Source organism: Taeniopygia guttata, chromosome 20 (genome assembly GCF_048771995.1).
Source record: "Taeniopygia guttata chromosome 20, bTaeGut7.mat, whole genome shotgun sequence".
Classification (NCBI taxonomy): Eukaryota; Metazoa; Chordata; class Aves; order Passeriformes; family Estrildidae; genus Taeniopygia; species Taeniopygia guttata.
This window is the reverse complement of record NC_133045.1, coordinates 13,457,218-13,483,484: the sequence shown is the minus strand read 5'-3', so window position 1 is coordinate 13,483,484 and position 26,267 is coordinate 13,457,218. Positions and strand designations below refer to the sequence as shown.

General features: G+C 47.9%; 2 protein-coding genes and 1 long non-coding RNA gene across 4 annotated transcripts; 2 read left to right on the top strand and 1 right to left on the bottom strand.

The window, feature by feature from the left end:
* Positions 1-5,863: 5,863 nt before the first annotated feature.
* Positions 5,864-16,472, bottom strand: CYP24A1 (cytochrome P450 family 24 subfamily A member 1). Its single transcript, XM_030288727.4, has 12 exons — positions 16,012-16,472; positions 15,498-15,688; positions 15,203-15,296; positions 14,455-14,551; positions 13,265-13,356; positions 12,398-12,509; positions 10,934-11,079; positions 9,924-10,090; positions 9,669-9,747; positions 7,999-8,193; positions 7,803-7,914; positions 5,864-7,019 (listed from the first exon to the last, which is right to left on the bottom strand). The coding sequence occupies exons 1-12, from the start codon at positions 16,198-16,200 to the stop codon at positions 7,006-7,008; spliced, it is 1,488 nt and encodes a 495-aa protein (XP_030144587.4). The 5' UTR covers positions 16,201-16,472; the 3' UTR covers positions 5,864-7,005.
* A 566-nt stretch (positions 16,473-17,038) lies between these two features.
* PFDN4 (prefoldin subunit 4) lies at positions 17,039-26,040 on the top strand. 2 transcript variants are annotated; one of them, XM_072916882.1, is made up of 6 exons: positions 17,039-17,296; positions 17,692-18,027; positions 18,139-18,290; positions 24,711-24,818; positions 25,231-25,374; positions 25,628-26,040. In XM_072916882.1, the coding sequence occupies exons 3-6, from the start codon at positions 18,219-18,221 to the stop codon at positions 25,757-25,759; spliced, it is 456 nt and encodes a 151-aa protein (XP_072772983.1). In that variant the 5' UTR covers positions 17,039-17,296; positions 17,692-18,027; positions 18,139-18,218; the 3' UTR covers positions 25,760-26,040.
* LOC115497919 (uncharacterized) lies at positions 20,838-22,471 on the top strand. The gene is made up of 2 exons (XR_012051562.1): positions 20,838-21,466; positions 21,776-22,471. It is a non-coding gene; the product is annotated as an uncharacterized lncRNA (long non-coding RNA).
* Positions 26,041-26,267: the final 227 nt, after the last annotated feature.

Below are 26,267 nucleotides of genomic sequence, written 5' to 3'. Positions count from 1 at the left end.
TGACCCCCAAAATGGTATTTCCACGTCTCTGTTTGCCCAGGGGCTCTGATTTCCCCAGAAATTCCAGTTGCTCCTGCTATTGTTTTTTTTTTTGTTGTTGTTGTTGTTTTTTTTGGGGGTTTTTTTTGTTTTTTTCCCTGGATGCCATTGACTTCTATAAACAGCACACTCCTCTCACTCCATGTCACAAATCCTTTTTGACAAAAAATAAATGTTTTCCAGTCTGGCACCGCTGTGGGTGCCAAGCAAAACCCCAGAGAGGCTGGGAGGAAACAGCAGCTTCCCCAGGGGATGTTGAATATGCAAAAAAATCCCTCAGTGCTCTGTGTTCGTGAGGGCACCTGCCAGAGCCCTGCTGCTGGATCAAAGCACGGATCAAACATTTGGCACCAGCCACGTCCCTCCCTGAACAACTCCTCCTGCAGGCAGCATAATGTGCTATTTTTAAACCTTTATTCCATTCATCTGTATCCACACACAAATAAAACTTCCCCCACTGCAGTGGTTATCTGTTGCCTCACAGCTGACTCTGATTTTTTAAGCAATGAGTTTCCCTTTCAGTTCTGCCTTTGGGCAAGAAGAGCTTTGCAGGAGTTATGAATCAACTGAATTTGGAGCTCCTGGCCTGTCTGGAACATGTCTTGGGGCACACCTTCCCTTGTCTTCCTTGCCAGGCTTCCCCCAGAGCCTGGCCCTGTGCTGGCAAGTTGTTTTGCTGCTGTTCAGCAACAAAAATACCCTTTGCAATTCCCTTCCAACCAGAAGGGAAGTCCCCAAGAGGTTCTCACCTACCCAATGTGGAATTTTAGTGTTTAGAACAAAAAATTAAAGTCCTGCTGGTTTTAGGTGGCTTCATTCTGCGTTAATATTTAAAAACCTGAGGGGCTGCATCCCAAACTGAATGATTCAGCACCTGAAGTTCTCTTAAGAAAGACCTTGGGGATCTTCTTGGTTCCTTTGGCTGCACGTGGGAGTGGTCTTGCCCTTTCCAGCCCCAAGGTCCCATCCCCAGACACGAATTGGTGCCACATTCCTGCTGTTGACTCCAGCAGTTCTGCAGCCAAGAGGTGAGTCAGAGCAGCCCTGTGACCCTGCTAAAACCCAGCCTGCACAAAAAGGTTTTTGTCTGGATCAAAGTCCCAGGATCCCTGCTCACGAAAGGGGGTGAAGGACAAGGGCTCATAATCAGTCTGTGAACCACAAAGTTCCTTTTGTGGAGGTGCACCTTCCCTGTGGAGGTGCAATTGCCACAGGGCTTTTATTGCAGGTGAGGAAACCACACCTGAAAAATTCCCCCAGCTACCCTGTCCTTTGGGATTGGTGTCAGCAGCTCCCAGGGACCAGTTCTCTCCATTTCAGGAGAATTTCACCCCCAGTGACTCCCATTAACTGCTACCCGTGGTATCTAAATGAAAGCATCATCTATAAACAGATCAATAAAGAAATCATCCTTACAATTATGGGCTTGAATTCTTATTGCAACTCTATGGCTCCTTCTGTCCCCAAAAATCCTTTTCCATCTGCTCACAAATAGGTATTTCACAGACAGGTAGGATGCACCCCTCATTCTGGAACTAATAAATCTGATAAAATGATACTTCACTACCCTGCAAACATTTCCCTCAGCTTGCACTTCTTATCAGCCCTTCCAGGAACACTTAGAGGTGAACTTTGAAATTGTAAATTTTTGTAGGAAAACCAAATGCCTGATCACTTATGGAGCCAGCTGCCCCTCGTATGTCTTGAATCACAGAATCAGAATCACAGATGAATTTAGATCTCCATGGGTCCAACCTCTGCCCAATCTCCACCTTGTCACCTAAACCAGAGCACTGAGTGCCACCCCCAGTGGTGGTGGAAGCTCCCAATAAGACTGTCCAGGGTGTCCAACTACTTGAGAACTTTATATCCTTGACTGCATATAAAATATCTCCTGTTTTTTCCCTGTGTTTATTTTATTTTATTTTATTTTAGTGTGGTTGGAAGGTTTTCACTAGTTCAAATACTGAATGGTACAAGGAGCAACGTGCCTTAAAGCTTTTCCTTCCTGTTGCTCTTTCAACCGCAGCCAGAGGGAAGAGAGGATTCTTGCAGAGCACCAAAAACTGAGCAGAGGAGAAGGTGGGGATGATCCCACCTTTTATCCTGATATTCTGAAGGTGGATAACAGACCCCACCTGTTATCCTGATATTCTGCCCAGGATCTTGCTCCCAAACTCTTCCTTGTTCTCCTTCTTCTCCCGTTCAAGATGAGCAGAGTTTGGGCCCCAGCTGAGGTTCTCTCTGTGCTCTGTGGTGGCACAGATGCCCAGCCCAGCACCCTGAGGTTCTCTTTGTGGTGGCACAGATGCCCAGCCCAGCACCCTGGGGTTCTCTTTGTGGTGGCACAGATGCCCAGCCCAGCACCCTGGGGCTCTCTTTGTGGTGGCACAGATGCCCAGCCCAGCACCCTGGGGCTCTCTTTGTGGTGGCACAGATGCCCAGCCCAGCACCCTGGGGTTCTCTCTGTGCTCTGTGGTGGCACAGATGCCCAGCCCAGCACCCTGGGGTTCTCTCTGTGCTGGCCTCTCCTGCAGAACTGCCCGTGGTTCCCGTGGTGGAACTGAGAGAACAGGAAGGGATTTTTGAGGGAACTTGGAAGCCTGTTCAAGTGCAACCTGTGGGACTCAGATTCAGTCAAAGAAAGAAACTGAGAGTTTCCAGCCAGGCAGACACCTGGGAAAGAGCTGGAGAGAATGTAAATAATTCTTTATCTCTCTTGTTTTTCACATTGTTTATAGTTAAGTTCTATCACTGTGCATCAAGCACTGTACACCAATGCTTGAGTTGTTTTCACTTCAGAACCAATGGATTTGGTCCTTGTGAAGCTCTGTATAAAAGAGCGGTGTATTTTGAATAAATTGGAATTTTACTCTCAGCAGCCTTGGAGTCAGAGTCTCCTCATTCCCATCCTGCCTCGACAGCGACAGAAACCCATTCTGCCTGAGGCTCCTGAAACATTTCCTTCCGTTATTTCCATGAAATCTGGAATTTTTGCTTCCTTCCCCTTGAGCCAGCCCCGTGCTGCTGGAGTTCCACCTGCAGCGAGGCAAACAAGACCTGGAGCATTCCCTGCTCCTCTCCTATCTCCTGTTTTTCTGTGGAGCACAGTTCAGCACGGCGTGAATCAGATGAGACTCTGATTTCCATTCCGCTTTCGGGACGCTGAGTTGATAGTGGAGGGTAAAGTGCCATGGACGTGCAGATTCCAATTTGGGGTAATTTTTGTACTCCTGGCTCCCCTTTATTGCCCTGCTGCTGTCTCTGCCAGCAGCTGACTGCAGTGCCTTCCCTTCCCTTCTCCTTTCCCTTCCCACTGCCTGGAGTTCACCCAACACAGGGAAAATTAGAGGCAAAGAGTTTGAACTTGTTGAGAGGAACATGCCCAGGAAAGCACAGGATCATTTTCCCTGATTATTAAATGCATTCCATTCCACACTTGTTTTGACATTGTCCCTCGGAGAAAAATATTTTGTTTTATGGAGAGGTCTCGTTGTTGCTTTTCCTGTCAGGAATTATTGCTCCATCCAAACCCTAAAATGTAAATTTCTTTAAAATTCCTTCTGGATCCAAGTCCTAGAGCTGAAGTTTAACTTGTTAGGTTGTTCCAAAGCCTCAAAGATCACAGAACTGAGATAAAAAATGTGGACAAGAGTTGAAATTCAATGTAGTCTGTCCTCTGCTAGGAAGGAGTATGGGAATATAGGAGATAAAATCCATACAGGGATGGTATGAGGCATTAATGAAGCTGTAGGTGAACAGACAGGAAAGAAAAACTCTGGTTTTCACTCTCTTCAACTGATACTCAAAAATACCCCATTACAAATATAAGTGAATAATCACAATGATCATTTTCATAATATAACAGTCACATTTTTCTCCAAGCCTTGCCTGAAAGGAGACATTAAAATAAATTTAAATACAGCCACCCACACCTTAAGCCATCAATGCTCAGGGAATTCACACATTCACATAAGGGATCAATGAGCTGCTGGTAGCTTCAATCTCAATAAACCTCTTGTTTCAATTACCTGAAGCCAAAACCACCTTTTTCTGCTAAAGCTACAACTCTTCCCTGAATGTTCAAGAAATGTGCCACTAAGGTCTGAAAATTGTCCAACTTTCTCCTTTTCTAAGTGATCATGCATTAAAAACCCACCCACGGGCAGTGCCATTGAATTAAAAATGAAGTTTCACTTCTTTAACATGAGGCATGGGATGAATTTCCTGAACATTTATCCTTAAATGAACTTCAGCTGGGAACAAGTCATAGAATTAATTTCTTAGATTTTGGGTTATTTTTCGCCATTAATTGAAGTATTGACAGGAATGTGAATTCTGCCTCTGGCTGTTGAGCACAAGGGTCCTTCTCAGGCTGGAGGGGACGAACCTGAGCATTGTTTGTCACTGATGAGAGCAGGGAAAGGTCTCTAAATCCCTCTGCAGGGACTGACTCAGGGCTGTGGCACATCAGCTTGTCAGGAACAGAGCACAGATCAAAAATTCCAGGTTGCCAGGTCTGAAGATTGGCATTCTTATCCATAAAAAAGCAGGGATTATTTGCCCCAGCTTTGCCTTTTCAATTCCAACACGCCCAAAGCCTGAGCAGAATTCACTTCCTTTTTGGACAGGTAAACCTCACTCCCTTCCCTGTTGGGACAGGGAATGTGGAGGGGATTAATTCCATTAAAGTTGTCATCCTGCTGCCTTCCTGCAAGGAAAGACTGCAGGAACGATCACAGGGAAGTGGTGCTGAAATGGAAATTCTGAATGAGGGACTCATTCCAAAGCAGCAAAGGGATTTATCCTGCTGGGCAAAAGGGCTCCCAGATATTTATTAATCTCAGGGCATCCTGCTGGGGTCCTGCTCCGGAAACAGGAGGGGAAGGAAAGCTCTGCTGGTGCCTGAATGTGGAAGCCTGGCTTGGTCATTCATTGTCTGTGCAGTTTGATAATTACCTATTTCCTAAGTAAATTGCTTTGGACATTTACTCGGAGGTAGGAGATTAATGAAGTTCTCTGCAAACTTCAGGAACCCGGAAAACTCCAAAGATTCCGGAACTCCGTTTTCCAGGTCAGCAGTTGTTGGTCACTCAGCAGAGAGCTCAGATTTGTACCTGAGCACACACAGAATGGATCCAAACCTCCCTCACAGCAACACCCCCGTGGATCTTTGAGTCCACTACATCGAAATAGCAAAAATCCTCAGCGGGTCAGTAAATATCCACCTGGGATTTACTGCCCAGGAGCAATGCAGGGTTTCGAAAGAGCTGCTGACGAGGCTGTCAAGGTCAGTTCAACGAGATAACAACGCTTCTCTCTGAAAGTTCAACCACCAGAACATTGGTGAGCAGTGAGAGATGCCCGGAGTTGAACAAACTGTTTCTCTTAGCACTTGTTCCATACTGGCACAGCCCCACTGGCTCTAGTGCAGTAATATTAATTTATGATGCTCTAAGAAGAGGCTTTGTGTGGGTTTTTGTCCCGGGATTTTGGGCAGATCCCCCACAAGGACCTGCACCTCAGCACGAGCTCCCTGGGGATTGATTTCCCATCCTCTTTGCTCCCAGTGTCACCCTTCACCCTGCCAGGAATGGTATTTTTAAAATATGCATCATTTCTTCTGATTCTGCAAAAATTCCAGCTATTTTCATCGTTCCTCAGAACTTTCTGTGGATTTTATCTCGTCCTCATGGCAGAGGAATGTCCCAGTCCCCTCCCTGGGACCTCCATGCCAGGCAGAAATGTGTTCGGGCTGTGCCAACAATGTAGAAGCCTCTTTTGCAATGCTGCAAAGGCTTCAAAATAAATAATGGAAGACTAATTCTAGAGAAAAAATAGAACTCTTTATTTTCTTAGAAAACTGCCTAGAAATATTCAGACAATGCACAAATTGTTTTATACATTGTTATGGGGGTACATTTACACGTCTGAGCATAACACAGGAGACCAAACAAATGAAAAACAAGGGACAGACCAACAAGTACTAAGAACTTGCATCATTTCAGCATGTAAAAAATAAATTGAGGGTTATATATAGAAATAAAGCTGTACTTGAAACCGCAAAATTGTAAAACCAGTGACTACAACAGCCAAAATCCAGTATTGCATGGAGGGCAGTGACAATTTGAACCTTTAGATATTGCAGTCTCCATGACAAATAGACCCCCTGGAAATGTTTAGGGTCCTCATTTCCTGTGGAACTGTTCTTGGAAGCATAATTTGATGTGCTTAATATCATGTAACTATCCTGTTAGGATCATCAGCATCACGCAGAGGCAGAACCCATAGGATTCCCGTGGCTCCGTTTCTTTTCATGCAGTGAAAGACCACAAAGTTTTTACAGTGAAAGTGGGATAAAAGGGGTTGTGCAGGAGCTGCAGGGATGGAAATCCACCGGGAAGAGCAGAGGGTGTGTCAGGCACAAGCTTGCAACTGCTCAAAGCGAAGCAATAAATCCTGCCAGGTGCCTTTGTCCCCATTTCCCTCCTAGCCAGGCAGTGAAGAATGCCAAGGAAATGTATTTCTTTCATTATCCCAATCTGCCAGCCCTGTTTTAGCCTTTTTCCAGACTCCCAACTCCCTTCTCTGGCACTTTGAGAAGGACTGAGGCAGTTTCCTCTCCCACTCGGAGCTCCCAGGGCCAGTCCAGCCCGGACTGGTCCCAAACTGGAGGCAGCTCTCCCCAAACTGGGCTGTCCAACCACCCCCAGGGCTCCTCATCCTGCACAGTCCCTCAGCTGCACTAAATCCCCGGATTTCCACAGCTCTATGAAAGCACTTGGTATTTTTTTCTCTCCTTTTAAGCACATTTTTCCCAATGAAACAGTCTGGGAGCTTTTCCTGGTGCTACTCCTGGCTCAGTTGTTCAAGGGATGTGGTGCAGTTCTTCCCTGGGTACTCCAGAGCTCCGACTCCCACAGCTGATGTCTCTCTTTCAAGAGGAGGCAGCAGCAGGGCTCTCCTTTATTTTTTGCAGCCTGTATAGAGCAAAAAAAGAATCTTTATAATGATTATGTCAAAGCAAACAGCACTGAATAAACTTCAGTTAAAGGAGTGAATATTCAGATTGTACTGGGAGATATTTTTTCCTGTGGTGTTGGCTGGCAAAAAAATGTCTTCCCCAGTGTTGAAATGTCCTTGGTTCTAATTGGAGGATTTCATTCTAGATCAGAGACTTGTTTTCTCCATTCAAGTTGTTGCACAAGAAAGTTATTTTGTTAGCTCCTTTGTATAAACTTGTGAGAGAGAACATTTTACATTCATAATATTTAAGTTGCAACACTGCATGACTATTTACAAGTAGGTTTTTCTCTGTCCCTCTCCTCAAATGAAGTTTTTTTAATCTAAACTCTGCAGTGAGCAGTTCTTTCACTAAGGAAATCTGCAAATTGATGCTCAAGATCAAATGGCTTTTCCCAGGAAATATCTTCTGGGAACGCAGTGGAGAATTTCTAGCAAAACCCTGGCTGTTATTTTCTGCAGCGGTGGGTATATGTTGATTTCCCCCTTTTTGAGCTGCATCATGCACAGAAAATGTGGCTATAAAACCAACTCCAGAGCCACAAGCTGTGCGAAACACGGGATATTCCCTGAGAAAACACTGAACTGGAACAGCGTTAATTGGTTAAAACCCAGATTTGGGATGGCGGTGGCCCTGTGAGAACGAAGAGCAGAAGAACACCAGTGGTTCAGGCTCCCGTTGGCACAGAAATGCCCACCAGGTCCCAGGAGAGCTGTGGGTGCAGAGCCCCACCACAAACCTCCTCGGGGGTGGAAGGCGATGGGCAGCGCGCGGCTGGGCACGAGGATTCCCGAGTGCAGCGTCTCCACCGGCGCCCGGTCCGTGGCCACCAGCCGGTACCTCCGGACCAGCTGCAAGGAGACGTGGCATCAGCGTGCTGGGCTGGGCTCAGCTGCAGCACAAACCCCCCCCGAGCGCCTTTTTGGGGCGCTTACCCAGCAGAGGGCCAGGTGCAGCTGCAGCTCGGCCACGCGGCGCCCCACGCACATCCTCCTGCCCATGCCGAAGGGGACGTGGGAGAAGGGATGGATGGAGCCCTTGTGCAGCCAGCGCTCGGGCCTGAACTCTGCCCAGCCCCTGAAGTAGTCCTCGCTGCAGCCCAGGGCGTGGCTGTTGATCATCAGCACCGTCTGCAGCAGAGCAGGACAGAGAACCACGTCACAAACCCACCCGAGCTCCCCAGGGAATCGGCTCCGCGATGGAAAATCGCGGCACGCGGCGCAGAGACACCGATGGAAAATTGTGGCACGCATCACAGAGACAGAGATGGAAAATTGTGGCACTTACCATAGAGACACATATGGAAAATCGTGGCACACATGACAGAGACACATATGGAAAATCATGGCACACATCACAGAGACATAGATGGAAAATTGTGGCACTTACCATAGAGACACAGATGGAAAATTGTGGCACTTACCATAGAGACACAGATGGAAAATTGCGGCACACGGCGCAGAGACGCAGATGGAAAATCACAGCACACGTCACAGAGACAGAGATGGAAAATTGTGGCACTTACCATAGAGACATAGATGGAAAATTGTGGCACTTATCATAGAGACACATACAGAAAATCATGGCACACATCACAGAGACACATATGGAAAATCATGGCACACATCACAGAGACATAGATGGAAAATCACAACACACGTCACAGAGACATAGCATAATATTGGCTTTTCCAAATATTTAAAGGGATTCTATATGTGTGATGTTGATGTGATTTTGTTATAAAGATACAATATTTATTTCTGTTGTTAATGAAGCTTTGGCGTAGTAGAGAAATAGCTGATATAAGTATGCTTGTGTTAAATACCTACTTAGGTAACATCCAGTGAACACATGAGGAAGACACACATATATACCAACTATCAACTCTCCCATCTGAAAACAGTGTAAAAAAACCCTAAAAGTGATAAAAATAGGCTAAAAGCCACAACCAAAGAATACACACGCTCTAAAAAAGTAAAACCAAACAAGAGCCATACTAAACATGTAAACTAGTTTAAAGAAAAGGTTCTTAAAACATGTAAACTAGTTTAAAGAAAAGGTTTACTATGCATGATTGTTTATGAATATGTAACAAACTAATAAAAAAGTATATAAAAAATGTTTCCAAAATAATAAGTACTCTTAGCTAAGTACCAAGATATACCCAACCATAATAACCTTTGCTCTGTAGTCCTTGTCCCCTATTGTCCTTTATTAAACATTTTAAATTTCCACAGGAAAGTGAATGTGTTTTCCACAGCACAGCAGCTGCCTCAGGAGAGGTCATGGAATTCCCAAAATATCCATTGGAATGTAGAAAAGGTTGTGGTTTCCTCAGAGAATCATGGGAAAATTTGGGGAAAAAAAATGTTGGAACGGCACATCAAATTTATTTCAGGCAAATATCTCTGCCTAAGTCCAACTGCAGAGCAGGCAGGAGTAGGTTTGAGTTTATGGGAATCCTTGGGGTGAATCCCTCATTCCTTGTCCTGGGGCTGGTACTTTGGCAAAGCCACTTTGAAACTGAAATGTGAGAGACGTCTGTGGTTTAAAGGGCAATTAATAAACGGAAAAACATCCCAATAAACGGAATTAATTGCCTTACCCCTTTGGGCAGCATGTAATTTCCCAGAACCATTTCTGTGTCGATGGTGCGGGTGGTGAAAGGCACTGATGGGGTTAATCTGCAGGGAAAGAGAACAATGGGTTAAATTCCCAGCAATTTTCCTTCTTTTATCTCTCCTATTTTCCCTCAAACAGCAATATGAACAAAATTCCTGTGCTGGAAAATTTTTTCCCTTGTAGAGAGAAGCTGGTAAAACATTTGGTGGTTGCTTTGGGGGTGATTTGGGGATTTTACCTCATGGATTCTTTCAGACAGGCTTTTAGGTAGGGCATATTCCTCAGGCTCTCAGCACTCGGGCTCTCCTGAGAAGCCAAAACTCTCTGGATTTCCTGGAAAAGCTTCTGCTGGACGTGTGGATTGCGGGAAAGGTTGTACAGAGCCCACAGCAAACTGTTGGCTGTCTGGAAAAAGGAAAAAAAGAAGAGTGAAGCTCTCCTTCTGGAGGCACAGAAGGAAGAATCCACCCAAAGGTCAAAGCAACGTTTCTGGCTGGGCACAGCTTTATGGAATTTTGACAGCCTGAGGGATCATGAGCAGTCCCAGTTGTCCTGCAGAATTAAAAATCCAGGGATTTTGTGTAAAAATCCATTTGCACTTGGGCCACGGAGGTAACTTCAGGATTAACTCACTTCTAGGTGTGCTGGTGGTCAGGCTGTGGGAGGAGGGGGGAACTGGGATGATCTAAAACCCTTGGAAAATCAGCTTTGCCATCTCCACCCCAGCAATCTGCACCTAAGGAGGGAACTGGGGGAATTTAAACCCTTGGAAAATCAGCTTTGCCATGTCCACCTGAGTGATCTGCAGGTAAGGAGGGAACTGGGGAAATTTAAACCATTGGAAAATCAGCTTTACCATCTCCACCTTGGTGATCTGCAGCTGAGGAGGGAACTGGTGGGAATTTAAACCCTATGTAGGGAACTGGGGGAATTTGAACCCCTAGAAAATCACCTTTACCATTTCCATCCCAGCAATCCACAGCTAAGGAGGGAACTGGGGGGATTTGAACCCTTGGAAAATCAGCTTTACCATCTCCACCCCAGTGATCTGCAGCTGAGGAGGGAATTGGGGGAATTTTAACACTTGGAAAACCTTCTTTAGTGTCTCCACGCTGGTGATCTGCAGCTGAGGAAGGAACTGGGGGGGATTTGAACCCTTGGAAAATCACCTTTACCATCTCCACCCCAGCAATGCACAGCTAAGGAGGGACCTGGGGGGAATTTGAACCCCTGGAAAATGATCTTTACCGTCTCCACGCCGGCGATCTGCAGCTCGGCGATGGCAGCGTAGAGCTCCTTCCTGGACAGGCGTCCCCCCGAGTAGATGTCACACAGAAAATCCTCCTGGGGGTTGGCCGAGTGCCTCTGCAGCCGGCTGTCGATGGAGTGCTTGGCTGAGGAGGGCAGGATGGATGGAAAACAGCTCAAAACCCCCCAAAAATACCAGCAAACCCACCTTGCTCACACGGGGTTTTAAAGGAGTGCCAAGCTGAGCTCTGTTTTCAAGCAGTGGGCAAATAACGAGTGTGTTTATGGTGAATAAAGAATGGTGTTTTCACTTTTCTAACAATAAACTCAGCCCCGAAAATCGCTTTTCAACGGAGGAGCTCTTAGGAATTCTACTCTCTTAAATTAGGGGAGGAAATCAGTGGCACGTTGAGGGAAATATTCAGCAAAGAGAAACAGCAGCGTGTAAAATTTAATACCTGGGGTTTTCAAAGGGGAGCAAGGTGTTAAAAAATCAAAGGGATTTAGCACCCAGAACCCCCGAGGGGAAATGTAAACCTTGGATTTACCAGGGGAAGGCACACGGAGATGCCAAATTTTGACATGCTAGGGGTTTTTTTTTAAGTAAAAAGAAACAGGTTTTGCTCCTGAATATCCCAGCTGTTAAAACCAGTTCCTGTAAGGAATTATTCATTTTAAGTGAAGGTGTCTAACTGGTTTTTCTGAGCAAAACTGGTTTAAAGTGTCTTTCCTAAAGCCCATAAACTAAGAAGCAATAAAATAAGTGAGTGTGTGGCTGGCAGGATAAAAAGCCTTGGGGCTCAAATACCCAAGAGAAATATCTCAGTGTTACAACCTTTCTCAAACTTTAGTTGTGCCTCTCACTGTTTAAATCAAGGAAATTTCAAAATATTAAACGTACAAATTTAACTTCACATCTGGAATTTCAGTAATTTTTAAACTTGGAAAGCCAACTCATTTTAAATAGTCAAAAAATGTTGCAAAAAGCCAAACTGCACCTTATCATTTAAATTACTTCTGGGTTTAAGATTTGCAACTATGTTACAGGTTGTTCAATAAAGATATAATTTCTTTTTTTTTTCTTTTTAGCAAACAGGTTTTTGCTGCATGCACAATTCTTGTTTCTCAAAACTTCTTTGAGGGAAGTCCCTTTTCATTTATACCCTTGCCTTTAAAGAGATTATACATTTTTAATTTCCTGTTAGGACAGATTAAAGCGGTGCCATGACACTGCTGGCTCCCAGAATCTGGGATTTCCCTGGGAATTGGATATTGCCCCACAGCCTGGCTGCCAGTCACTAAAAACTGCTCCCACATGGGAATAAAACCATGTTTAGGTACAGCAAATGTGCTTTAATCCGTGCTGAAGGTGGGGATTAACAGCAGCAAGTATGAAAAAATCAATTCCAGCAAGGAGAAGACAGAGATAAAGGAAAAGGAGATAAACTGGGGTTAAATAATGACCTGTTTTAAATATATCATCCCATGCTTTGGTGTGAGCTTGCCAGACTTTGGTGTTGAGCCCCTTGTGCAGCTCCACCGGGGTCACCATCATCATCCCGAAAGTGGCCATCATCTGTGGGGGGAAATTTCTCTTTAATCTCTTTGAATCCATCTCCCTGAACAATACCGAGGCTGGGAAATAGAGGGAAATTTTCAGGAAGGCAAAATTCTGGTGGATTTTCCATCCTGGACCCCAGAGCCAGGCACAGCCCCAGCCTGCAGAGTCACCAGCCAGGATGACAATTCTCCTGCCCTGGTGGCCACTCAGCATTTTCCCTGCCACACCGACAGTGCAGACAGGTGAAAGGTGTTATAAAAATGAACTTATAAAACATGGATTAGCTTGGCTACTTCAGCTAAGCTAATGATAGATTGGAAGTTCCCACGTGAGAACAGCTTGAGAGAGTTCATTAACACAACAATGAATTATTCTTGGGGAGAAAAACAAGTGTTTTATCCCTGTAATAACCAGGGAGCTGCCTCATGAGAATCAGTGAAGAAAACAATTCAAGAATAGAGAGACTTAATGGACAAGTAAAATACCTTTAATTAGCAAGAAGCTATTAGCCAATTAAAGTTACACATGAGGTGTGTGAAAACTGTATAAAAATGTGAATAAAAAGGGGCTTTTCCTGCATGGAGAAACTGAGTCCTGACTGCTTTATTACAACAGAATGAGGCATTGCATAAAGGAGGCAGAAGTTCAGGATTAGCTGGGCACCTTTTGGGTACAGAAGCCTGAGCTACTTTTTCCAGCTGACTCCTTTAAATTTCATTAACAGCAGGGGGAAAAAAATCACCACAGCCCCAGGAGAGACCCTTCCCTACCGTTTTTACAGCCTTGATGAAGTTCAGACTTTCTTCTTCTACGTCCTGCTGCAGGAGGCCAAACCTCTTTCCATACAGCACCAGACAGATACCTGTTGTGAGGCAATATTAGAATTAAATTTATAAACAAAAGGGCGTGTGGGATGCATCATTTATCATCAAGGAATGGCTTGGGTGAGCCTTCTGAAAGTGTTCCTTGATGCAGAGCTGGCAGAGCAGCACCTGTAAAACACCTCCTGCTTGTTTGCCTCGGCCCCAGCCAGGGTTTCCAGCTTTGGGGCCCTGGCAGCAACATTCCTGCACCCATTAGGAGTGCCCCTGATCCCCTCCAAGCAGCAGAATTGTACATTTGACTCATATTTAGTGACTTTACTGAGGAAAATTGAGTGGCAGGAGAGCAGGGATTGAGGAGCCACCTCCCACAGCATTCCCCACTCCTTCCCACAGCCACAAACCACTTGCAGCATCCCCCTCTCTGCCTTTTCCACTTGTCTTTTTTCCCCCTCTTTCTTTTCAAACTGTCATTTCCTATTTGTCCCATCACCACGGACAGTGGAAAAAAAAACCAAACCACTTTGAGGAGCTCAGCCCAGAGCTCAGAGAGGAGCCAGCCAAGGGCAGTCAGCTCTGGTGGGGCTGGTTCTGTCACTACGCCCTTTTTTTGGGAATCACTGAGCCACTTTCTGCCCTGTGTCATTCCTGGCACATCCCTCAGCGTGCTCTGAGAGGTTTCTAAGGATGAGGCTTTGTCTTGGTAACTCATTCCAGCCCTTCTCAATCCCACTGTAAACACTGGAAATAGGATTTTCTAATCTTTGCCTACAGCCAACACTCTGTTATTGGAATATCTCATTGACCCTGCTGATAATTAACAAATATCAGATGGACAAAAAAGGCTGTGTGTTATTTGATCCCACTCTAGATAAATGAACCATAACCCTCCCCACCAATTTTTTGCTTTAAAATTCATTGGAATATTTCGATTTTAATAAGCCATGCAGGTAGCTAGGCAGAAATTCATATCTGTGCTGGTGAATTTTGCACTGACAGTCCCTGGCTGTTCTGCAACTCTCTTGCCATGATATTATAGCTGAGAGTTTGGAAATAATCAGCCAACACATTCATTCCTGATGATATTTTAACTGCAATGCCCTGGCAGGTGCACCACACTCAGGCAAAACCCAACTCACTTTCAAAAGACCATTTGTTGAATTCGGAATAAACATCTTCCATCTGTCCATTGTGGTCACAAATTTCATCTATTCTGTACATAAAGTCCTCCAGGACCTAAATGGTGGCGAGAAGAGGGAGAAAAAAGGGGGATAAAATTACATCAACTAGTAAAAATCCGGTGTAATTCAGCATTTCAACTGCTTTTTAAGCAGATAACAATCTTGCACGAGAAGGATCCTTTTGTTCCCTGTTCTTTGAGCAAGATTCAACTTCCCCCGTGTGAACAAATGTTTGGATTTGCCACAGCTCTGTGCTTCGATGAACTGTGCTTCCCTGGCAGAGATGCAATCCTTCACCGCTGGGGTTTCACAACTGAGGATTAAGGTGTTTATCACAGATGCTCCTCAGCCTCCCGCAGGAGCACAGAGGTTAAAGACAGAGGTGTTCCCTGAGGGGAGGAGCAGAAGAATGAAGGGGTAAAGGCAAAAACTACTGAATGCAGGAAAAGCAGGGACAAGCTCTTTGCAGGAGCCTTGTGGAATAATCCTATTTTTTTTTTTTTTTTGTGGGGAACCTCTCGGCTCCAGTTTCTCTGCGGTCTCAGAGCCCGGCAATCAGTTTGTACTCGTTATTCCCCGAATGTTCTGAGTGAACTCGTGGTTTATCACTGCGGAGTAAATAAATGTGCCCAGATAAACCGGATCTGCTTTAACTCCCCGGGCTTCCAGGGGAGCGGCAGAGAAAGGATTTCTCAGAGCACGGTACCTCATTGATCGCCGCGTCCAGTTTCACAACTTCCCGGGGTTTCATTAATTTCTTCTGAAAGGCACTTCTTACCCTCTGCCAGTCCTTCCCCTCCCTGGATGAAACAGCGACAGGGAGGTTGGAAAGCGAAAAGCCCCAAGAAGAAGGAAAGCAGACAAAGCCAAACCCGCAGCGTGCCCGCTGCCGATGCTCCATCGCACCGAGGGCACGGCCGGGGATGCTCGGGGCGGGGAGAGCCCCGCCACCCTCGGACCGCAGCATCCCCCGGGCACGGGATGCTGCGGGTACCACTCACAGGATGAGCAGCCCGTAGGCCTCGTCGCGATAGTCGCGATAGGCTTTCCAGGGCTTGATCTCCAGGCGCTGGGGGCAGGCGCTCTCGCGGCGGTACAGAGCCTCCAGCAGGCAGGGCGCCGCGATGTGCACCGAGTCGAAGGCGCCCAGCTTCATGCGGAAAATCTTCCCGAACCTGCGGTGGTACTGAGCCTGGGGAGCGGCGAAACACCCGCCGTGAGTGCGGGGCGGTGAGGCATCATCATCCCATCCCATCATCATCCCATCCCATCCTCCTCCTCCTCATCACCGTCATCATCCCCATCCCATCCTGTCCCATCCCATCCTCCTCTTTCTCATCATCATCCTCATCCCATCCTGTCCTATCCCATCCTCCTCATCACCATCATCATCCCCATCCCATCCTGTCCCATCTCATCCTCCTCATCATCATCATCCCCATCCCATCATCATCCCATCCCATCCTCCTCTTCCTCATCATCATCATCATCCTCATCCCATCCCCGCCGGCTCACCAGGGTCTCGTGCTGCCTCTTGAGCCCCCCTTTCCAGAGCACGTCGGGCAGGCTGCCCATCAGCGGCCAGCTGGGCGGTCCGGGCAGTGTCTCCGCCGGCCGCAGAGCGCTCAGCGAGGACGCGGCACGGCCGCAGGTGCGCCCGGGGAGCCGGCGGAGGAGGAGGAGGAGGATGCTGCAGCCGCCCATGGCCGCGGTGCCGGCTCCCGGCCGCGCATAGGTGCATTTATAGCAGCCCGAGGTGCTGGACTTTCATCCGCGCCAATGGCAGCCCTGGGTGGGGTGAGCTGGGGCGGCTGCCCCGGCCCTGCCCGCCGAGCCCGCGGGGCAGGCGGGTCATGAAAGGGTTCAGGAGAGGCAGGGAAGGCACCGCGCCAGCGCCTCCGCCAGCTGGGAGCCGGGGATGTGCGGGTGGGACCCGCCGGGATCCGGGAATTCGGGGATCGGACCCACCGGGATGCGGGGATGCAGGGATCGGACCCGCTGAGATCCGGGGATGCGGGGATCAGACCCGCCGGGAAACGGGGATGCGCGGGTGGGACCCGCTGGGATCCGGGGATGCGGGGATCAGACCCGCCGGGATCCGGGAATCCGGGGATCAGACCCGTCGGGATCCAGGGATGCGCGGGTGGGACCCGCTGGGATCCGGGGATGAGGGAATCGGACCCGCCGGGATCTGGGGATCGGATCCGCCGGGATCCGGGGATGCGGGGGTCGGACCCGCTGGGATCCGGGGATCGGAGCCGCTGGGATCCGGGGAGGCGCGGGTGGGACCCGCCGGGATGCGGGGATCGGTCCCCGGGAGGAGGGGACGCAGCGGTGGCCACACCACAGGCAGCGGCTCCGCTCCTTGCCTGGTGTTCGTGCGAGCGGACTCGTAGCTCTCTCTCACTCTCCCTATTTTATTTATTTATTTATTTATTTAAATTACTGTTTTTGTCCGAGCACCCGCATGAGCGAGGAGCGCTGTGGTGGTGGAGTTCATGCTGCAGAGCGCAGGTGGCAGAGTAATTCCGTTTTCCCGCAGCAATTGCCCTTTAAAAAGACGGAATAAGAAAGCGCAGGGAGCTGAGGAACAAGAAGTTGCGGGGTGTGAGCTGCCCTTACCCTCTCTGGTTGACTAACAAGAAAAGATCATGTGGGCATCACCAGGGAAGGCAAAATTCCCATCAATGGGAGTGTTGTTTGCCATTAAATCCGGACAAAAATGAGTGAATCTCAGTGTTTTAATCAGAAACTGCCCAGAAATGCTTGAAAAGTTTGAGGCTGAGAGGAGCAAGAACAGGTAAAGGAGGGGGAAGGGGAAGGGGAAGGGGAAGGGGAAGGGGAAGGGGAAGGGGAAGGGGAAGGGGAAGGGGAAGGGGAAGGGGAAGGGGAAGGGGAAGGGGAAGGGGAAGGGGAAGGGGAAGGGGAAGGGGAAGGGGAAGGGAAGGGAAGGGAAGGGAAGGGAAGGGAAGGGAAGGGAAGGGAAGGGAAGGGAAGGGAAGGGAAGGGAAGGGAAGGGAAGGGAAGGGAAGGGAAGGGAAGGGAAGGGAAGGGAAGGGAAGGGAAGGGAAGGGAAGGGAAGAGCTGCAAGTCAGAGCTACCTGTAATCCAGAGGATTTCCAGGCAAGACAGCTTGGCTGCAATGGGGATTTGATTTTCTTGCACCCCACGCCACCTTTTCTCTTCTTTCCCAAGTTGTGACTCAGCTCGAATCCCCTTCATGGGAGGCTGTGACAGAAGCAGAGTGTGCAGACACTCTGGGCGTGTCGGACAGAGCACGATCCGAAGATGGATTTGACACATAGAGGCACATGTCTCAAAGTCAAATTAATAACAACAAAAATACCAAGGCAGCAGTGATCAGCAGAGAGAAAATGTACACAAGAAAAGAAAATGCACACTGCAGAATTTTTCTGGGAGTTTTGTACGTCCTTCCCAAGTGATTTTCTGCAATGGGATCATCCTCTGTGGGCCACAAGGTCAGAGATCTTCCCAGGCAGGCTTTAAGTTAAAGTTAAAGTTGGTTCAAAGGTTTGTATTCTATTTTTTTTTTGGGGGGTGGGGGGAACACCACAAGTTGAAATTCTGTGATTTGTTTGCTTTGAAGCAGTGCTACTGAAACACATCTCCCTGTCCTTGCAGGCAGCTCAGGCTCCATTCAATGATGAGTTCTGAGAGACCAGACAAGAAGAGACAATTTGTGCACTCTGCCTATTTAAGGAATGAGAATGAACTCATTTGAAGGGTCACAGCTTCGTGCCTGTGAAACGATGTCTTTGAAGAGCTTGGAACAGGCAAGTCAAGACTAAACTGGGCACAGGTCAATTTTTCCATGTTCTTCACAGCTACGGGGAGGAAACCACCCTGTTAATGTGAAATCCGCTCTCTCTGAAGCTGTTTTTAAATGACAGAATGGAAAAGGTTGTGTTTAACTCCCGTGGCCGAGTCGTAAGTCCCTGGCAGGGAAGTTGGAGTGTTGGGAGCTGGGACAGAAAACGATCCCTCAGTTCCTGCTCAAGTACAAGTCCAAGGCTGTTTGCAGCCTCCCCTTCCTCCCTCCTTTTTAAGAGATCTCAAACCCAAGCTTTAATTTTCACCTGTGACCTTTAGAACATATCAAGGGTTATCTTGATGCCTCAGGTTTAGCTTTTATATTTTTCACATTCTGTGCTGATTTAGTCTGTGGGTTTGGGCTTCACATTAGGGATGCTGAGCTCTGTGCACAGAGCAGGGAGACAAAACAATTCCTGCTCCAGCTGGGCACCAAGGACAAATCATCCAAATCTCAGCCCAGGAGCACAAACAGCGTGGGCTGGAGAGAGAAAAACAAGCAGGGTGGGACTGCCTGGGCTGAAGCTGGAACGGGACAATGAACTCCAAGGTGCCAATGGAGCAGAACTGATCCCAGGGAGAGCCCCGGGAGCGCTCGTGCATTTTGGGGCCATTTTGGTTAATCTGGGTTCATTTTGTGCCATTTTGGTTCATTTGGGAGCAGCCCTGGCTGGGCTCTGGTGCTGCCCAAGGTGGATCCATGGAGGAGATCCTTTAATAAATCCCTGCTTTATTCTGTAGCTCTGCCCAGCCTCTAGGTCAGCCTGCACAAGGCAGCAGTTCCAAGAGAAAAGCTGGACCAGTTCAGTCTCCTTGAGCTGAATTTTGGGTTTTTCCCTCCTCTGAGGCACCTCAACTGTGAAGGTGTCACCACCATGCCACAAATGTCCATCCACAAAACTTCCCAATATTTCCCAATATAACAGCAAATGACAGCTGGGAGTGGAAAATTAAAATCCCTCTTCACTTCTCCGCTATGGCAAAGAGGATTTTTGGGTCAAAGACCAGGAAATAGCTGAAGATCAAAACAAAAGAGCTGATTTTTCCACGCTTCTCTTTTGCTCTTGGTTTGTTTTCTGCTCCCTTGGATGTCAGGAGAGAATATTCCTTGAAAAACCATGTGCCAGTGGGATGCTTCTGTGGAAGATTTGCTGTGCAGGTACACACAGCTGGCTCAGATTTTTTCACCACTAAATATTTCATTAGTCCAAGTTTTAGAGGTGCTTTCTGAGCTGGTTCCATTTCTAGTCATACTTTTTGGGAAATAATTGTAACATATTTGAATAAAGGTTGGAAATCCCACCAAACTCAGAGCTCCTGCCCTGGATTAAGGGACTGAGGTGTGCTTGGGAAGCTCATTAAAAACAACACCTGAACTTCCAGACCAAAACCTTGGAGCTCATGGAAAGTAACCTGAGTGATTTTCGTGTAGTTCACTTCAAATGCATCGAAAATCACCAAAATAACTCCTCAGTGGGAAACAGCTTTATGTTGGGAGTGGATTTTCACTCTTAATGCCTGTAACTCCAGGAGGTTTGCTCTGTGACATATTACACAATTCCTGTCTCCTGGCCTCGGATCTTTCTCCTGGTTGGGAAAAGCTTTTTGCTAATTTGGTCTTAAAATTTTTGTGAAATCTTTGAATTTTCTAAATTAATACAAAATGCTGAAATGCCAAAGGAGCGGATTAACAGGGAGAGTGTCACAGGAAGGTATTTCACAATGTGGAGAAGGCAAATTCATTGCAACTTGCAAACTCTGGTTGTTATTGCAGAGTTTGCTCGTGCTTGTTTATACACTTTTAATTCTGGGTTAATTCTTTTAATTCTCTTTCCAACTGATGATCTTCGAGTTTTGTAAATATTGATGGGAAAGTACAGTAATTCCCATTCTCCAGAAGAGGAACTGAAACGGTTTTGAAAACTGAGATCTCTAAGATACCCACTTTTGCTGTGAAATGAAAGCAGAAGAAACCTTTTTTCTATTCTCACTTAAATACTGTTTTTTAACACCAAACTCCTCTTCTTATCTCCCATTCTGGATGATTACTCCTCTCCAGGATGACAGTAGCAGTGGATGAAAATGCAAATTCCACCAGCCCAGGAAACCTCCAGCTGGCCGTGACCTGTGTGGGGATATAAACATTGCCACGCTCCACTTTGGAGTTTGGGAACTCCAATGGTCTCCATGAGGCAGGGACAGGGGAGAAGAGTTTGGGAACTCTGAAGGTCTCCATGAGGCAGGGACAGGGGAGAAGAGTTTGGGAACTCTGAAGGTCTCCATGAGGCAGGGAGAGGAGAGATTTTGGGAACTCCAAAGGTCTCCATGAGGCAGGGAGAGGGGAGATTTTGGGAACTCCAAAGGTCTCCATGAGGCAGGGAGAGGGGAGAAGATTTTGGGAACTCCAAAGATCTCCATGAGGCAGGGAGCGGGGAGAAGAGTTTGGGAACTCCAAAGGTCTCCACGAGGCAGGGAGAGGGAAGAGTTTGGGAACTCCAATGGTCTCCATGAGGCAGGGACAGGGGAGAAGAGTTTGGGAACTCTGAAGGTCTCCATGAGGCAGGGACAGGGGAGAAGAGTTTGGGAACTCTGAAGGTCTCCATGAGGCAGGGAGAGGAGAGATTTTGGGAACTCCAAAGGTCTCCATGAGGCAGGGAGAGGGGAGATTTTGGGAACTCTAAAGATCTCCATGAAGCAGGGAGAGGGGAGATTTTGGGAACTCTAAAGGTCTCCATGAGGCAGGGAGCGGGGAGAAGATTTTGGGAACTCCAAAGGTCTCAATAAGGCAGGGAGAGGGGAGAAGAGTTTGGGAACTCCAAAGGTCTCCACGAGGCAGGGAGAGGGGAGATTTTGGGAACTCCAAAGGTCTCCATGAGACAGGGAGAGGGGAGAAGAGTTTGGGAACTCCAAAGGTCTCCATGAGACAGGGAGAGGGGAGAAGAGTTTGGGAACTCCAAAGGTCTCCATGAGGCACGGAGAGGGGACAAGAGTTTGGGAACTCCAAAGGTCTCCATGAGGCAGGGAGAGGGGAGAAGAGTTTGGGAGCTCCAAAGGTCTCCATGAGGCAGGGAGAGATTTTGGGAACTCCAAAGGTCTCCATGAAGCAGGGAGAGGGGAGAAGAGTTTGGGAACTCCAAAGGTCTCCACGAGGCAGGGAGAGGGGAGATTTTGGGAACTCCAAAGGTCTCCATGAAGCAGGGAGAGGGGAGAAGAGTTTGGGAACTCCAATGGTCTCCATGAGGCAGGGTGAGGGGGGGAGATTTTGGGAACTCCAAAGGTCTCCATGATGCAGGGAGAGATTTTGGGAACTCCAAAGGTCTCAATAAGGCAGGGAGAGGGGAGATTTTGGGAACTCCAATGGTCTCCATGAGGCAGGGAGAGGGAAGAGCTTGGGAACTCCAAAGGTCTCCATGAGTCAGGGAGATGGGAGATTTTGGGAACTCCAAAGGTCTCCACGAGGCAGCAAAAGCATGGCAATGCCCTTCCCCACTGGTTTCACTGCAGAAGGCTGGAGCGAGGAAGGGAAAATGTGCCAAGAGCCCCAGAGGAGCCGTGAGACGAGGGCAGGGCGTGGAAGGGATCCCAGCAAGGGGAAGCCAAACAACAGCAGCAGGGAGCAGAGCAAGAAGGAGCAAGTCCTTTATGCAACCGGAGAGGAGCGAGGGCGCTGGGTTCAGCGGGTTCCTCTCCTTCCTCCACGCTGCCTGCCTGCACTCGGGAGCTGTTTTCACTTTTATTTACATAAGAAAGGTCTGCAGTGAGTTGCTCTTGGCAAGGCTCACCCCGCAGAGCTTGCCCGAGCATGTGGGAGAAAAAAAGGATTTCTTTTCAAAGCCTTGGAGTCATCGGATTCTTGTGAAATCCGCTCCTGTTCTCTTGAGGGAAGCTGCACTGGCCCGTGTGCTGTGCAGTTCCTGCAGCCAGGGAAATACCCGCGGTCAGGCTCTGTCCTCTCCTAGCAGGAGGGAGGAGAGGTTGTTTTCTGAGGAAAAGAGAGCTTTGGAGCCGGGATTATGTTTTTATAGAAACTAATAATAAATCATGCGGTTCTCTGGGGAGAAATTTGGTGATGAGCTTCTTTCCTCAGTGGGTAGCAAGGCACGGTGATGATGATGATGCACCAAAATAAAATGTAACATCAGCCTGAGGAGCACCCAAAATATCCTTTATTACCCTGTCTTTCCTACTGGTTTGGAACAGGAGTTTTGAAATGAGCAATCATTCAGGACTGGAAAAAAAAACAAACCAGAAATCATTTTATTTCAGGCAATATTATAGAATTAAGTATCCCATCCTACTCCATCCCATCCCATTCCCCCATCCCATAGATCCCATCCATATCCTACTATCCCGTTATCCTGTTATCCCATCCCATCATCGCATCCCGTTATGCCATCCCATCCCATTCCATCCCAATATCCCATGGATCCCATCCCATGGATTCCAATATCCTGTTATCCAGTTATCCCAATATCCCGTGGATTCCAATATCCCATTATCCCAATATCCCATGGATCCCAATATCCCATGGATCCCATTATCCCAATATCCCATGGATCCCAATATCCCGTTATCCCAATATCCCAATAGTTATCCGAATATCCCGTTATCCCATTATCCTGTTATCCTGTTATCCTAATATCCCAATAGTTATCCCATTATCATGTGGATCCCATTATCCCATGGATCCCGTTATCCCGTTATCCCATGGATCCCATCCCGTTATCCCATGGATCCCATCCTGTTATCCCGTTATCCCATGGATCCCATTATCCCGTTATCCCATGGATCCCATTATCCCATGGATCCCATTATCCCGTTATCCCATGGATCCCGTTATCCCATGGATCCTGTTATCCCGTTATCCCATGGATCCCATCCCGTTATCCCGTTATCCCGTTATCCCGTTATCCCATTATCCCGTTTTATCCCATGGATCCCGTTATCCCGTTATCCCATGGATCCCGTTATCCCGTTATCCCGATATCCCATGGATCCCGTTATCCCGATATCCCATGGATCCCGTTATCCCGTTATCCCGTTATCCCATGGATCCCAATATCCCGTTATCCCATGGATCCCGTTATCCCATTATCCCGTTATCCCATTATCCCGATATCCCGTTATCCCGTTATCCCACGGATCCCATCCCGTTATCCCGTTATCCCGTTATGGATCCCGTTATCCCGTTATCCCACGGATCCCATCCCGTTATCCCGTTATCCCGTTATGGATCCCGTTATGGATCCCGTTATCCCGTTATGGATCCCGTTATGGATCCCATGGATCCCGTTATCCCGCGGATCCCGCCCATTCCCGTCTCACGGCGCCCCCTGGCGGCCCCGCCCCGGAGCCGCCTGCCGCCCCTCCCACCGGGCCGTACCAAGCGCCGCGGGGGCGCCTTCACATCACTGCGAGCTGCGCGGCCGCTCGGGACACCCCGGCGCGCTGCCAGCGGTGCCCATGGAGACAATTCCCGATTTTTCCCAGGCTCGCGGCCTTTTCCTGGAGTTTTTCCTTTGCTTCCTTCTCTTCCCCGTGCCCACTGCACCCCCTGTGCGCGGGGCGCGGGTGGTTCAGCCCCGCATGGCCGCTCCAGCGCCAACATGGCCGCCACCATGAAGAAGGCGGTGAGTGGGGAGCGGGCCCGGCGGGATTCACTCCTTTTCAGCAGGATTTTCTCCCTTCCCGCAGGAATTCCATCCCTCCCGAGGTTTCTCCGCTGTGTCCCTCAGCCTCGGACGCGGCCGGGCCGAGCCGTGCCCAGAACGGCGCGGCCGCCGCTCGGGAGCTGAGGGCGCCGGGCTGGGGCGGCTCGTTGTAAACAACGATGGATAAACAGGGTGGATGTGAGGAGAAATCCGTTCTCTGAGAGGGTGCTTAGTTATGGAGTCGTCATCATCATGGCTTGGGTTGGAAAGGAGCTTTAAATTCATCTCATTGCATCATTCCATGGCAGGGACACCTCGCACTGTCCCAGGGGCTCCAAGGCCTGACCTCCCTCACAATTCCTCCCCAAATATCCCTCCTCTCTGTCACTTCGCAGCCATTCTGCTCTGTACGTCACTAACTGCTCCTGTTCGTGGTGTCTGTGCAGAGAAAACTCAGAGCACGGTGTCCAGTTCAGTCCCCAGCGGCAAGGAAACTGCTTTGCCTTTAGGATGCTGTGGATTAATTGTTAGGGGCAGTGTTTTAATTGGATGTTACCCAGCTAAATGTGGGTATTTCTGGTGTCCATGAATAGGCACTTTGAGCAATCAGGTGCATAAGCAGAGTGTGGTGTTTGCCAGATTATTTCCCATCACTTTGTAGGAGTATCCTTGCAGTGAAACTCAAGTTAATGTAAAAACTGAAATCATCGTTTTGACCTCTCCTCCTCGCAGGCTGCAGAAGATGTCAATGTCACCTTCGAAGATCAACAGAAAATTAACAAGTTTGCAAGAAACACCAGCAGGATCACAGAGCTGAAAGAAGAGATAGAAGTGAAAAAGGTATATTTGCTTCTGATCTCATGAGCTTTCATTGGATTTTTAGATGGAACAGAGAAAACTAGCAGAAGAGAGTTACTGTGAGTTTAAGTTATGCTTGGGTTCTGATATGAGGTTTCTTACACTTTGGAAATAGAGAATGGTAAGATATCAGATTAATTAATAAATGTCACTAATATCAGATATTAGTGATATTTAAATCTGCTGTATTGCCCTTGCTTGGACAGTTAATTATTCTGTTAATGACAGATAATGAGTGCTGACTAGGAGTTTTTACTGGATGGAATTGCTGAATTCCAGCTCTGACTCTGATCTCATGGATGTCCTGGTGGTGGGTGGGATTTGTCCCCAAACTCCAGCTGTGCCCATGGAAAGGCTTTACACAGGGAGCCTCTTTCTGTGTCCTGGCAAACAGAAGCAGCTGCAGAACCTGGAGGATGCCTGTGATGAGATCATGCTGCTGGATGATGAAGATTCCCACCCGGTTCCCTACCAGATTGGGGATGTCTTCATCAGCCACTCGCTGGAGGAGACGCAGGAGATGCTGGAGGAGGCCAAGGTTTGTCTGGAGCAGCTGGGCTGTGTGTGAGCTGGGCACTGGGGTGGGATCTGCACCCTCTGGAGCTTTCACAGTCTGGAATGGATGTTTGGTTTAGGATTTGAATCACTCCAAAGGCACTCCAGCAGTGAACCCTGCAGCCAGACCTGGGAATGAGCTGAAAAGAGGCACCTCTTTGTTGGTTCTGTGTTGCTGACAAGCCTGGCTCAGTTTGTTGTACAGGATTGATTTGAATTTATTTTTTCTGTTTCAGAGGAGTTTACAGGAGGAAATTGAAGCGCTGGAATCCCGAGTGGAGTCGATCCAGAGCGTGTTGTCTGACCTCAAAGTTCAGCTCTATGCCAAGTTTGGGAATAACATAAATCTGGAGGCTGAGGACAGTTAAAGCTTTTCTAAACACAGCACCCAACTTTTCCTTAGGTTATTAAATGTTTTGATAACATTGCTGCAATTATATTTGAGAACAGAAAATCCATCCCTTTCTTTTTGTTGGTTTGTTTTTTAACTTCCCTGTAAAGTTCTATACATTTAATAAGAACTTCCTTATTTTGGTTATTGCAGTTATTTATTTATTCAGGAAAGCACTGACTTCACATTGCTGGTAAAGCATCAAAATTGGCATATTTGCATGGTTTATTAAGGCAATAAAGCCAGGCATGTATTGGAGTTTCCTGGGTTGTGTTTTCCACTCATGAAGAGGTTTAAAACAAATGGAAGGAGGGAATTTTGGAGTGGCTGTTGGCTAAAAGCTGTGTGACACGGGACGTGACGAGGGAGTGATGCTGTTCAGGGGTTTTTAAGAGCCCTGGAGCTCCTAAATTCCTCCTCTGTGCTTCACCCTCAGCTCAGGTGTCAGGAGTTTGCCAGAGGACAAACAAGGGCTCTTTAGAGCT